The sequence below is a fragment of the Protopterus annectens genome, chromosome 13.part0, assembly GCF_019279795.1.
Source record: "Protopterus annectens isolate FY-2018-M chromosome 13.part0, PAN1.0, whole genome shotgun sequence".
Taxonomy (NCBI): Eukaryota; Metazoa; Chordata; order Ceratodontiformes; family Protopteridae; genus Protopterus; species Protopterus annectens.
The window spans coordinates 798,696,017-798,711,031 of record NC_056747.1 but is presented as its reverse complement, the minus strand read 5'-3'; the positions used below and the strand labels follow the sequence as shown (position 1 = coordinate 798,711,031).

The 15,015-nt window shown below is 38.5% G+C and overlaps 1 protein-coding gene across 3 annotated transcripts in view; it reads right to left on the bottom strand.

The window, feature by feature from the left end:
• DHX40 (DEAH-box helicase 40) overlaps positions 1-15,015 on the bottom strand; it is an 866,160-nt gene that overhangs the window by 257,971 nt on the left and 593,174 nt on the right. For all 3 annotated transcript variants that reach the window (XM_044054528.1, XM_044054529.1, XM_044054530.1), the window contains 3 exons: positions 5,617-5,725; positions 5,435-5,529; positions 4,692-4,761 (listed from right to left, as the gene is read on the bottom strand). In XM_044054528.1, the coding sequence (XP_043910463.1) occupies positions 4,692-4,761; positions 5,435-5,529; positions 5,617-5,725 (274 nt within the window). The remainder of the gene's footprint in view (positions 1-4,691; positions 4,762-5,434; positions 5,530-5,616; positions 5,726-15,015) is intronic.

Below are 15,015 nucleotides of genomic sequence, written 5' to 3'. Positions count from 1 at the left end.
GTGTAATTCTGCTTTTAACTTAAGATAACTTGATATAGAGACTGTTTCATTAAGACCTGGGGGGGAGGTAGCGTTGCATTTAAGCTGCCACATCAATTCACGAAACTGTAAAAATAATTCAAAAGGACCCCCTCTATCCTTGTATCTAACCTGCTCAATGGCAGTAAACTTGAAACAATGATCAGGCTTATCTTTGATATGCTTATATAGTGCATTTTTTACATTGCATTTCCTAATGTCATATAAATGCTGATAAATTTGTGGAGGTACAGGCCAACACGGAAGGACTGTGGCTGACCAAGTTCGCAGATGACTGCAAATTGGGCGCCATAATCGACTCTACAGCCGACACAAGCATCCTCCAAAAGGGCCTCATAGAAACAGACAACTGGTGCCAGAGCCATGGCCTCAAGCTAAATGCCCAAAAGTGTATAGTCATCCCCTTTGGCAAAAAAAAGTGCCCACAAATTACCACATAGGTGGTAATCCATTAAGTACAGAAGAAGTAATTAGGGACCTGGGGACCCAAGTTGATAGCAATCTCTCATTTGACAACCACGTGGCCAAAGTGGTTAGAAAAACATTTTATATAGCCCACCTAATCATGAAGGGATTCACATCTAGATCAGGGGAGGTCATCACATCTAGATCAGGGGAGGTCATCGTGCCTCTTTACTCATCCCTCATCAGGCCCATAATTGAGTACAATGCCCCTTTTGGGATGTACCTTACCAGACACCTGCAGCAACTGGAAAGACCCCAAAAGTACCTCACCAAGAGGATCAAAGGGCTCAAACAGATGCCATATGCTGCCCGGTTAAAGAAACTCCAGCTCTACTCAGTGGCATACCGCCTGCTCAGAGGCGATCTGTGCCTGACGTATAATGCCATGTCCAACCCGGAATTAATGGACATACTGCACCTCAGAAAATCCAAATCCCATCGAACTATGCACTCGAGAGACTTGAACCTCAGCACTGAAATAAATAGGACATGCTGGAGGGACATATTCATAACCCAGAGGCTCCCTTCGCTCTGGAATAAAATCCCAGTCCAGGTTAGGCAGAGTCCCTCATTGACTCTCTTCAAGAGGAATCTTGATGAGTGGATGGGAGATTGTAGGTTTACCCCGGGTATCACTTCTGTGTCACTGTTAGACAGAGGCACAGTATACTAACCTCGAAAAAGGGCATAGCAAAATTAATTTAAAATGGGTGGCAAAAGCCAAACACACTCTGGCTAGGCTTATAAATGCCCTAGGGCAGATAGCCTAGTATGAACCTATGAACCTATGTAACAGATCCCAGCCTGGGACAATGTCTGGTTAAGTGACAGGGGTTGGGAGGGTGGCTTAATGGTTAAGGTGTTTGCCTTACAAACACAAGGTGCGGGGTTTGAGTCTTATAAGGGATAATTGGCTAAGCTTAAAATGGCTCGCAAGGGCAGTTAGCTTAGTACTAATCTATCTATCTATCTATCTATCTAAATTTGTTTGTTGAAATTATTAATTGTCTTCCCTATATAAAATACTTGACAGTTTTGACAAATGGCAATGTAAACCAAGCTCTTACTAGCACAGTTAAACCTTTGTGAAAGATATACTTTCCCATACCCCTGTATAGTGAAACCATCATTTTCTAAGATATGGGAACATTGGTTACAGTGGCCATACTTTCGCATAGTGCCTCTTCCACCAGTAATTACATTCATTTTCAGCAAATTATACACAATGTTTTATGAATTTTTATGTAAGCATTCACGTTTAACGCACAACAGAACTTTAATGTTCCAGACTTTGATGGAACTAGTTCTTAAAAATAATTTTATATTATTTGAGGGACACTATTTCAAACAAAAGGTGGGGGTAGCTATGGGTGCCTCACGTGGGCCCCTTTTCGCTAATATAGTGCTAGCTGAATGGGAAACCACAGTAATATTTAAGACTGAATTATTCAAACAATGTCTATTTTATGGCTGTTTTATAGATGACATTCTTATTCTATGGGATGGAAGCTTAGAGTCTTTGCAAGAATTTTTAGATATTTTGAATTCTAACACACAATTCCTTGAATTTACCATGGAAACTAATGATAATTCTATTAATTTCCTCGACATCACTATATGTAAGGATAAAGGAAATCATAATTTTGTATCTACACTATACCGTAAGTCAACCTACTCGAACAACCTTTTACATTATTCAAGTGCTCACCCTGTTCATCAGAAAAGATCTCTGGTTAAGGGACAAGGAGTTAGGTTGGCTAGAATGGTAAGTGATAATCAACTTTTCTTAAAAGAAATAGAAATATTGGAGCATATGCTTATGGCACGAGGGTATCCAAAGAATTTTATTGACCCTATTTTTAATGAAGTTATTAAGAATAGAACCCAAGGTCATTTTGCACCAATATTGGGCAGATTTATTGAAAATAACCTAAACACCAAAGTCGTGGCTATTAATACCAATACAACAAAGTTTCAGCAATCTATACCACATCATTCGAGAGTATCAAGGCCATTTTAAGGAATAATTGGATATTATTTGATATAGAACAACAGTACAAAAGTAAATTAGGTGACCATCCAGTAGTAATATATAAGAGGGATAAGTCGCTTAAAAATTTGCTGGAAGGGAATGTAATTACTGGTGGAAGAGGCACTATGAGAAAGTGCAGCCACTGTAACCAGTGTTCCCATATCTTAGAAAATTATGGTTTCACTATACAGGGATATGGGAGAGTATACCTTTCACAAAGGTTTAACTGTGCTAGTAAGAGCTTGGTTTACATTGTCAAAACTGTCAAGTATTTTATATAGGGAAGACAATTAATAATTTCAGCAAATGAATTTGTCAGCATTTATACGACATTAGGAAATGCAATGTAAAAAATGCACTATATAAGCATATCAAAGATAAGCCTGATCATTGTTTCAAGTTTACTGCCATTGAGCAGGTTAGATACAAGGATAGAGGGGGTCCTTTTGAATTATTTTTAGAGTTTTGTGAATTGATGTGGCAGCTTAAATGCAACGCTACCTCCCCCCAGGTCTTAATGAAACAGTCTCTATATCAAGTTATCTTAAGTTAAAAGCAGAATTTCACATTTAGATTAATTGTTAATATATTTATTTAAATTGTGTACTTTGTAAGGGATTAGATAGATCTAGGGTCAGTGCAATATCTTGTCACAGTATTTCTTGTTATTCACCCTGCTGCTGTAATTTTAACTTGATTTAAATTAACATCTCTCTATATATTGATTGGATGAAATCCAGTTAATTGGTTTTAGTCACATGTTTTAAGAGTATATAATGCAATGTAATTGAATGAATTTGTTATTCTGATGAAGTCAATAGCTTAACAGCTGACAAAAGCGCTAAATTAAAGTACATCTTACTGGTTCCATTTGTGCGCCATATTGTTCATCCACTGTGCATTTGTTAGTCTTTTCTGTGTGTTTTGGTTGTTATGTTATTTTAACAACATAACTCTAAATTTTCTAAAATGGTTAAGCCTCACAGCAAGAGGTTCTCCCGTTTGATTCTCGGCTAGAGCACCTTCTGTGTGGAGTCTGCAAGTCCTCCCCGTGGTTGAGTGGCATTCGAAAGACATGCGTAGAATGGGTGTGCCTTTGTTGAAGGTTGGGCGTTGAGCTGGCACCTCGGCACCCATAAAAAATCTACTGCCAATCATTAGCGGACCGAAGTTCTGCTGTGGCGTCCACTAACCGGGAAAAGCCGAAAGAAGAACAACCAGTGTCATACACTAATCCCTCAACATTTTTGCTCAAGATTTCTATACAGTGCCAAAAGTAAGAGGGGGGGGTAAATATTACTTGAATTCATATAAAAACTTAATAGAACAACAGATTTTGCAGCAATATGCATTTTCTGAATAAGAAACTCTACTGTCTGGCATTTTTTACTGATTAAAAATTGTAAGAGGGACCAAACAAAAGTATGAGGCAAAATAGAGGACAACCGAGAGATATGGACATGCAAGTGAAGCTATTTCCCTATAAAGCAAACAAGACTGGCAACTAACAAGTCCAGATGCATTTTGTAGTAGTGATATACTGGAGTGTTAATTTCAGTAGAGCAGTAGACAAGCAGGTGATATCCGTCCAGGCTAGCTTGCCTTGAAAAAACTTGGTGCCTGCCCACATTCCATAAACTAACAGACACAGCAAAATCTCCATTCTGCTCTGCCAGAGAAAGATTAGTTAATTATTAAAACTGCTACTTAGCAATAGAATGACACTGTGAAAAAGATGTGAGTTTGTTGTATCCCCAGGCATCTTTCATTTTAATGACTCTACAAAAACACCTAATTCAAAAGTTAAGATTTCTGTTGAGCACAGAGGGCTTAGCAAAATTCCACTCCAAAATGCACTGGCTAATAAACATGAATTTAAAAACATCTGAAATTCACCTAGTTTGATTTGTCTGCCCTTTGCATCGTACATACTTCTGGTTAGGGGCCATCATAAGTGTCATCTCTTGTCTGGTCAGGCCCTTAATAAAGCATTGCTTAAAGGACGGACCTTTGTACAGAACAGTCATTACCCAATTTACACATAAACACAGTTACTCTTTTCAATCTCCCAATCAGAATTATACTGTATAAAGTGTTCATGTAAGTACCTAAAAGGAAACAAACACATGCATAATTAGAAAAGAAACAAACTTACTGCTGATAATGGGTGAATGTGAACAGCTGATCCATGGCCATCCATGGTTAAGAATGTCTTTCCTATAGACCTGCCAGAAAAAAGTACAAATACCCAAGTAACACAACACTTAACATAAATGGAAATGGATATAGGCAGAAATGCTGCAATTCTGTCTTTAACATAAACTACAACATGGCAATCAGCTGGTTTTACAGTGTGCATGCAAAAACAGCATAGAAAAACACCAGTGTGCATGCAAAAACACATCTTGTTCAGCTGTATCAAAACTATAAGCAAAGCAGTAATCCTGAAATATTAACCCACAGTCACTTTAAAATCTAATTCCACCAAGTGCTATCATGTGTTGGGCACTGACACCCTAGCCCTAATCTTTACTGCCTCTGTTGGACATTGATACACAGCCCTAATACTGAGAATGTAGATGGATGTGAAGTCTCTGGAAAAGTGAGTGCTTCTCTCCTTTACAAGCCTTCTGATAAGCTGTTTGTATTTAAATCCACGTCAGTGGAATCACATATGGAGTACTGTCAACATACCAGCTAGCCACCTAGCACTAACGAACAAAATTAAAGAAAAACAAAGTTTCATAAGAAAATCAGATGAACTCTAGACCCCTGATAATGCTGTTCATAGAATATGTTGTCAATTTTTTTTCATTGAAATTGATGCAAAAAAGGGAAATCAAGTGAAAAATACTTCACATTTAAGAAAGAGTTCTCAAAGAACTAAAACATACTGACCTTCTAGCCACATTTGTGAAATATCCACTACAGAGGCATTGTCTAAGCAGCTCACTTCTACAGCCATTAAAATGTTCCACTGGGAAATCTTTTTCCTGTAATCCATTAAAGAAAAAAATGTACCAGTATTCAATACAATGTTTTACAAGAGTAGAGATAAAAAAAAAAATACCACAACTTACCTGTTTCAGCCTGCTCAGTATTTTCTGTAGCTGTGTTTGCACATTAATAGCTGACTTGATAGCTCTCCACTGAATGTAGTGTTCATGGCACCAGGATGCTGGAGAGTCACTTTAAGGAAAGGTGAAAAGTATAAGCAAGTTCCTTGAAATTTCTCAGAACTACAAGAGGGAGAATTGAGATATGGGAACTCTAAAATTATGTACTCCATAATGGAAATGAAAATGGAAATTCAAGATTGTTTGATTCACTAAAGACACAAAAAGCAATAATATTATTACCCAGAAACATTACACACTAGCATTGCTTAGTTACAACATTACACAGCACCAAGTGTTATTACACAATAAAATCTTTTAATTAATGATTCTGTGCAAAACATTACTGCCCTGAGATCAGTCACACACAAGCATGCAAACATATTCCTCACCAATAATGCTACTGAAAATGAACGGTCATCTCAAAAAGGCAAAACATGGCTGTTTATTATTATTATGCCGTAACAATATTCCTAGGATGATGATAATGCTGTTTGTCATTTTGTGGTTCAGTCACATAAAGTACTATGTTTTGATGTAAGCAAGTAATAATATTTAGTGATATGAAAGATGTGAAGCAATAATATGTTTCTGTTTGTCGTTAATGGCCATTGTGTTACACAAGTATTTAATAAATTTATTGAACTCTGTGCTGCCTTGCTGGTCTATTTGGTCTACATAGTGTCAAATGACCCAAAGTAGTAATAATCTACTGTATGTATGCTTAAATTCACTGATATATGACAAAAAAAGACATTACTCAGAACAAAAGTGAGGATCAACAGATAAAATATCACACGTAAAAACAGTGAAAATCCACAAATAATGAACAGCATTATGACTGCACAAAACAATGAGTTGTTTAGTATTTAAAATAAAACAAATAATTTCAGAACTATGACTTCACAGCACAGAATAATGAAATACATGGGATATTTCAATAAGATTTCAATAAGTTTTGTTTTCTGAATTGAAAAACTGATAACGCTGGGCTGGCTGCAAGAAACTAAAACCACAGCACAGTAGAGTGGTTATGTTTAAAAATGATTGCAGTGCAGATGTTTAGGAACCAACACACTGCACTGTTCAGAGCTAGTCCATTAACACTGCCCAATTTGACCCAAAGGAACAGATAATATTCTAGCTGGCAAATTTTACTCCATCCACAGTTAGAGTTATTAGAGTAAAGTTGTGCAAGTAAACTTACCACAGTAGCAGATGTTCAAATAAAGACTGCTTCAGTAGCCTTAGCTATACGGGTTATATATTGCCAAGGCTATAACAGCCTAACAGCTTCCAAAGCTTCAGGGCAGCTCTCACATGCCCAAATTGTCAGGCAGCTTGAGTTGACATGAATTATAAATATGTGCCGCTGCATAGTGCTCCTCCCCCTCACTACAGAGATAATTAGTGCAGTACCGTACAAGTAAATAAAGAGAACCTTACTAAACCACTTATAAAAGGTTAAATAAAATGTGTGCAGGAGAGGTATCGCATCTCCACAGTGCTAATACTGAATGATAGGGAATTCATAACCCAGAAAACATGTCTTATGGCCTTTTCCTTTGCATAAAGCAAGTGCTACTGCAATTTAACATGATGTCTTTTTAGCAGCTCTGCCACTCATCGTATGACGTCACTTTTCCTTGCAATACTAGATATTGCTTGTACCTGACAACTGACCACTACATATGTATATATGTACCTACTGTTAACAGGTGGGCTGACTGCACGCCTATCTGAACATATAAAAGCTTCTCTACAGGCACTTAGATATGGGAGAGGGTACGGCAGTAGTGTTGCAATGGGTCACTATGTGGGCTTTAAGGTTGCAAAGGGCGGCTGATGGTGATACGTTATCTTTTTCCTGTAGGCAAAAAGACTAACAGTCAGGATATCCAGTGATGGGGTGTGGGCATATAGTTGTAAGAAAGGCTGATGGTGTGCAGACAGCAGGGACAGCAGCAGTCTTCATGACTGCCTGAATCCCAGCTCTCTCCTGGGGCAGTGACCACAGTGTCACTGTCAAGAGAATAAATAGCTCAAGACCCATTGGAGGAGGATAATGGTTGTCAAATACAGAGGCAAAAAGTACCTATAAAAAATAAGTTAATTTTAGAGTACATCATAGCAACAGAGAGAGAGAGAGAGAGAGAGAGAGAGAGAGACAAAACAGGTATTTAGTCTCCATACCAGCTAATTTGTGGCAATGGGGCTCCTGAATGAGTCTACGATTGAGTATAGACTTGAGATATCTCCTTTTTTTCTGGGTATTTCTCTCTGAAGCACCATCTTTTGTAAATGCGCAAGCCTTCTACTGACAAATGGTGCAACATCACATGATGCACTAGAACAGTGTACCTAGCCTCTGCACCCACCAGTTTGCTCCGAAACCAGTGAGTGATCGAATTCTGTAAATCAAGCAAGACTCAGTTAAACTTCACTCTGCAGTGCAAAGATACATGTAGGATACACTCTGAATATTGTGTCATCTGAGTGAAACAGGAATTGTTTTAACCAACTCCCACATTTAAATGAAGAATAAGATCTTATTTCAGCATTTTATTACCTGTGGGGGTAAAAAGAATTCCCTTAATCCAAGATCATGCAATCTCAAATTTTGTATCCTTACAGATGCAAGAGTGCAGGGGTGCAGAAGGGCTGCCAATGCAAAATACTTATTCTTTGGAATACCTGAACTCATAACTCACACAAGAATGCTTGCTGTAAGTGTGATATGATGACCAGTTGGTCACAGCCAAAATGGAAATATTTTTAAAGACAGTATTAGAGATAGCCACACCTTTGGTGGTATAGCCTTTGAAAGCTGCATATTCCAGTGGGTGGAAAGCCACTGATAATGCAATTAGCAATCAAGTTATACAGGGTTTGCATAGCAACTGCCAGACCCATCCCTTCATGGAACCAAGGAGATGAACTGCTGTTTCACCTCTGTGAACTCATGCAGCTTACTTAGGTAGAACCTAAGATTAGGTGCATGTCTAGGGTGAAACAAGACTGCAGAAAAATGAACAAAGGACAGTTGTATCACTACTTCTGGCAGGAAATATGGGTTTGTCCTAAGAGATACGAGATTCTAGTGAATGTACAAAATATAGTCTCCTACAAATAACATCAATGTCTGTGATACTGTGAGCAACGGTGAAGACTACTAAGAAAAAAAAAAGTTTTCCGGGGAATGAACTTCAAATCTACAAAACTAACAGGATCAACTGAGGTGATGAGTAAGCCTGTCAATCTTGGAATTCAAGTCACATGGTGAAGAGATCTGTAAAAGGATTCTGTATTTCCTTCCTCTTTTGAGGAATTGGGTGCCCAGTCAGTGCTAGCCACAGTTCTGTTGGGCAGAAATAACTCACATGTGCACTATAGCCATAGCCATGGGATAAATTAAAGCCAGTCAAGAAGTATAGGTGAGAAGCACCTGCATGTAAACAGTCGAGAATGACATCAATAAACTTCTGCCTAAATGGAGAAACTTCCACTTAGCAGAATAAGTCTGCCAAGAAAGACCTTCTGGTGTCTTAGTTCACCTCTGGCTAGTTCATCCGCAACACTCCAGCCAGAAAGTTTGTGGGTTAGGGGATCTACAGCAGAATCCACATCTTCAAATGTCATCTAAGTCAGAAAGAACTTTCATGGCTTGTACCAGGAAAGTCTCCTGTATAGTGAGGTACCCGAGAATAATAAAACCACACCATTCTTGGCCAATGGGGCAGTAAAAACGAACTCTGGTCTTTCATCTCTGACCTTTGTCATGAAGCATGAAGTCAGTTAGTAAGATAAGAAGATGGACAGGAGTCTTCTGTACCACAATAAGAAACATATATCCACCACCAACTTCCCTTTACTGTACTGCGTCAACTGTGGGATGCATTCTTTTATGTGACAAACAGGTCACTGTCCATGATGCCACACTCCCAGACAATTCTGGCTAGAGTGGAAGTGCAGACAGGCTTGCCCTCCGCAAAAACTACTTTTTTATGTGAAATTTATGAAGTTGAAGTTTTGACCTGTCTTGCTTTCTTCAACTGAAGCTTCAAGCATTATGAGGCTTAAGACTTAACAAAACATAGGGGAAGCAAATGACCACATAAATTACAAGACAAAAATCGAAGCATATTGTTGATGAGAAATGTAGTATGGCAAATTGTCACTTTTGTTTTATGGGTAGCTGCAATAGTTAAAATCATAAGATAAACAAGTCAAATTAGTTCAAAAAGCAACACTATAGTAGCATAAATTTAAGTAACCCCAAATGGCAACAACTTTCTGCTTTACATAGAAGGAATTTAATGCTAGATATAGATCGACCTATAGTCATCTGGTACAGGAAAGTGGAATTAAGTGCATTCCACAGCGCTACAGCTTTGGTCCAAATGCAAATTTTAAACTGATTTCTAAAGAGTACAGGTGATAGTCAAAGAAATTATGGTTTATTACAGTACTGAGGTGAATGAGGAGATGACCTTCATCCTCATAATCTTGCAACATATGGACAGTGACCTTGGTTGAGTCATTTAAATACAAGGTTACACATAAGTAAAACAACGCTGAGTAGGACGGAGAAAAAACAACTGCTACAGAGGTATTGAAATTGAGGAGAACCGGTTATAAACATGCAAACCCTGGTGCATGCATTCTGCACATTTAGAGGAGTTACATGTGGAGTTGCTATGGTGATTGTGAAAGCATACTCCAGAATGGTCCATAAATAGAGAAGGCTTTGATGGTACACTTCAACGTGGAGAAAGGCACAGTGTTAAGGCACCATTAGTTGAGGAGTGAAGAGATCCTGTTAGAAAGTTACGCCTTAATTTTCTCTTCAAGGACAGGCAACATCTTTCATGAATTAGCTTGAGAATTTTCTAGCATAAAGAACACAGGGTCTCAGCAGAAACCCACTAACATAACACAATACTCCTCACATATAGTAAAGGGTCACCATATGGTACAACAAACTGTCTCACACCCTAAACTCCATGAATACAAATAGAAATGTTTTGCTAACTTTTGACTCTGGTGTGAGGCATATTAACTTTACAGTTAGTTTTCTTTCTGGTGCCAGGATCCATGATGTTACTAGTGTTCTTCAGTCCCTCTCACCAGAAAAATGACTATAGCCTAATGGTAGTCCACGTGGGTGTGAATGACATGAGGCATTCAACTCTTAACATGCAGAGAGACATGATGGATCTCAGTACTTATGTGTTCAGTGCAGTCAAGACTCTGGTACTGAGAGGAATCCTCCCTTCACCCAGAATGATACCTATATGCAGAGAAAAATATAACTGGCTGAGTGGTTTGTGTCATTTTGGGAGGTCCAGTATGTGACAGCAGATGGTAGACAGTCCTACTTGCTTTGAAAAGTATGACCTACATCTCTCATTCTGTAGCTTCAGCATACCAGCTAAAGCATTTGCTTCCCCACAGTGTCTTTTTAGTCAGACTCTAGCCAGTGGATAGCCCAACATAGCAGACAATAAATCAGCCAAATCAAATCATAATTTGGGCCACACTAATAAGTTTGCTGTTCTCAGTGACTGAAGTCTTAAAAAGAAACTGCCTGAACTTGACGCTCTCCTACAACTTGAATAAGTTCCATGTCTACACAGCAACTGAGACTTGGTTTCAGTGTAAGGATAGCACTCCCTCCATACCTGGATTCTGTGTCTCCTATGCATTCAAGCCTGAGAGAAACTGCTGTGAAATTTCTACAGTTGTCAAAGATTGCATTACCTATAGGCAGATTCACAGAGACCTATAAACTGAACTCACTGAAATGCAACTTACCCTGAACAAAATGGATGATCAATTTACTGCCTGTTATAAAACACCTTCCATGTCCCCTGATGACCAAGTAAGATTCCTAAATCAACTTGATGAACTACTGGTTACAAAAAATCCTTCATATTGCACAATTTCAACCACCCCTTAATAAAATGAAACACCTACACCACAAACGTTTGGGGTGCTAAGTTATTTTTAGATTTCTTTCTTTATTTTCTTTGACATTTGTTTACCGGGGTGGTCTGACTCTGTCTACAGAACCCATTTTCAGAAGTGGCCTGGGGAGAAAAGCAAACAGTACAATAAAAATACAGTAAAATCCAATACAGTACAAATCACATTAGAAATACTATACAAAATAAGCTGAAAGAACAAACTATGTTACAAGATGTTACAATACATACTACACATCTATACGATTCTATAGAGTTAAAAACATTATAGACAATAATAGTCACTCTCACTATACACGATGTAGTGTCCAGAAAATAGTACGTAGGTAGAGCATTGTGTGACACTGTCTGCAATAGTACATGAAAAAATAAATAATTAAATAGAATGTTAGTTTCCGTTAGGAAAATAATAGCCAGAAAGTTAGTGATGCAGAAAGATAGTGAGAGAGTTAAAAAGAATAGAAGCAATACAGACTGAGCAGTAGCTTAAGGATATGGTATAGGAACAGAGAAGGAGTTAGAAGAGCCTTAGGATCTTACAGACTGTGAAGGTTTGAAATGTGACTGAAGAGGAGGAGGATGAGGCTAGTTTGGAAGAAGAGGAAGTGCTGAGCATGTGCCAGGCTTTATGCACAACAAAACCCGACAGGAAAAGGTGGTTAACCAACCAGCTAGAAGACAAAACATTCTTGACCTAGTCCAGACTAACATACCTTTCTCCTGACTGATACCTTTCAACAATGAGATCCCTTTGATGCTTTATAAGCTCTCTGAGAACCATGGCTTTTGCTGTAGCGGGCAACTGAGTACATGTCAGGAAAATCCTACTAGGGCAGCTGAACTTTATTTGGGGTTAATCAGAGTCTCTTTAATTGATGGCAGGTGTGTACCCAAGAAGACTGAAAGCTGTAATTAAATCAAAAGGTGCTTCAACAAAGTATTAGTTTAAGGGTGTGCACACTTATGCAACCAGCTTATTTTACATTTTTTACATGTTTCCCCTAACAGATTTGTTTTTCAATTGAATTGTACACATCATAGGTCACATAAAGGTGGGAAAAGTTTTGAAATGACTGATTGTGTTCTCATTTTTTTATATGGCAAAAAACTGGCATTTTAACACAGGTGTGTAAACTTTTTATATCCACTGTAAATATTTGGGAATTGATGAATGTTCAACAGTAAAATATGAACAAATTCAAATAAAACTTAGTAAGGAATATTTTAGAAGACTAAAATTAATACTGAAAACAACATTAACATCCAAGAACAAAGTCCAAGCTATAAACCAATTTACTCTTCCTGTCCTGACCAAAAGGTGTTGGATCAGTTGGAGAGGAAAACAAGAAGGATGCTTCATGCTCATCAAATGCTTTACAAAAATCAGTGTATACCAAGACTATATATTTCCCGTTCTGGAGGAGGTATGGGCATCCTCAAAATTTATTATATGTATAGATCTGCAATCGTGGGACTGCATACATATCTGCTGACCTCACATGACTCAAAGGTAGTGAAAGTTTTGAAACATGAGGAAAATAATTCCCCGCTTAGTTCAGTAGAACCATATCGATGTCAAACGGGAATGGAAATGAAACCAGAAGCAGACAAAAATCAGACAACTGAATGTGCCAAAAAACAAAAGAAAAAATATAAGATGAAGGATCAGATGAAAAGGCAAGAAATGTAGAAAATGCATAAAAAAAGTTATGTACTCACCATAACGTTCCATCTGTGTTGTCTGCTTCAGTCTTCATCAAACCTGTGGGTCTTGGTTCTGACCTTGGAACCGACTCGGCCGTCAGCAAGCTAAGCATTCCAAACTAGAGCTCCTCCCACCCTACCCATACTACCTTTCAGATACCTCAGATTCAGTTTGCCAGTGTTCTCAGAAGAAAAATACATACTTAACAAACAACAGAGCTTAAAATAATGCTCAGGAGCTCAAAACAGGAACAAAGGTTCCCAGAATTATCCATCAGGTCCTTCAGATATATGAAAGGGGGAAGGAGGGAGGGAAGGTTGATGAAGACTGAAGCACACAACACAGATGGAATGCTATGGTGAGTACATAACTTCTTTACCTGATGTTGTCTGTTCAGTCTTCATCACACCTGTGGGGCAGAGTCCCCAGCTACATAGATCTGGGCGGTCTCATGGAAGGATATTCCGGACTACTGCAGAACCAAAGGCAGCCCTATTCCTGGATATTATATCAAATACGTAATGCAAAATAAAGGTGTGAGAATTTGTCCATGAAGCAGCTGCACTAATATCCTCTAAGGAAACTCTGGACCAGAAGGCCTGGGACATGGCTATGGATCTTGTGGAATGAGCTGTGACTGGTCTAGGCAAAGAAACCCTGTTCAATGAATAAACATGGAAAATACAATCCCTTAACCACACAGCAGTTGTAGCTTTGACAACAGCTTTCTCTTTTTTGGAATCTGAGAAAGCTACAGAAAGCTACAAGCAACTGATCAGATTTTTCTGAACATTTTTGCCCTATCCAGGTAGAAGCGCAATTGTCTATGAAAGTCTAAGGGGTGCAACATATAGTCACCCTTATTTTTAAAATTCTGAAAAAATACAGGGAGATTAATGGATTGATTAATGGAGTTTATTAACACAACCTTTGGTAAGAAAGAAGGATTATTACGTAAAGTAACTCTGTCTTTATGAAAAATAACACAGGGGATTTGGAAGACACTTGAAGCTCCAAAACCCTTTTGGCTGAAGTAATTATTACCAACAAGGCTGTTTTCCAGGACAAAAATTTCAACTCTACCTTAGCAGAAGGTTCAAAGAGAGGCAAGGTCAGAGCTTGAAGAACCAACGTAAGATCCCACAGAGGAGTAAGATCTTTGATAGGAGGTTGAAGAAAGAACGTACCCTTGAGAAAGGCTTTGCAAAGTCTATAAGAAGCTAAAGATGTAGCATTTTCCCCAATGTGAAAATTAGAAATGTCTGCCAACTGAACTCTAACAGTAGAGAAGCTGGCCCTTGAATGAAAAAGACCAGCTAGGAAGTCCAATACTGTCGAAATGGGTGCCGTAAGTGGATCACTGTTATACTGCTGGGCCCAAATGGAAAACTTTTTACACTTACTTTCTAAATTTTCCTGGTAGAAGACTTATGGGAGGAAATGATAATCTTTTGAACTGGGGAAGAAAGCCTGGATTGTCTAGCCATCATCGGAGTTGGAGAAGCCATGAGATTAGTTTCAAGTTGTAAAGATCCAGATGAAGTTGCCCTGAGGGGTGAGACAGAAGGTCTGGGTCTGGATCCAGGGTCCACGGACAGCAAATCAGATGAGACCACAGGAAGGTAAACCAAACCTGATGAGGCCAAAAGGGGGCAATGAGGATCACTTTGGTCT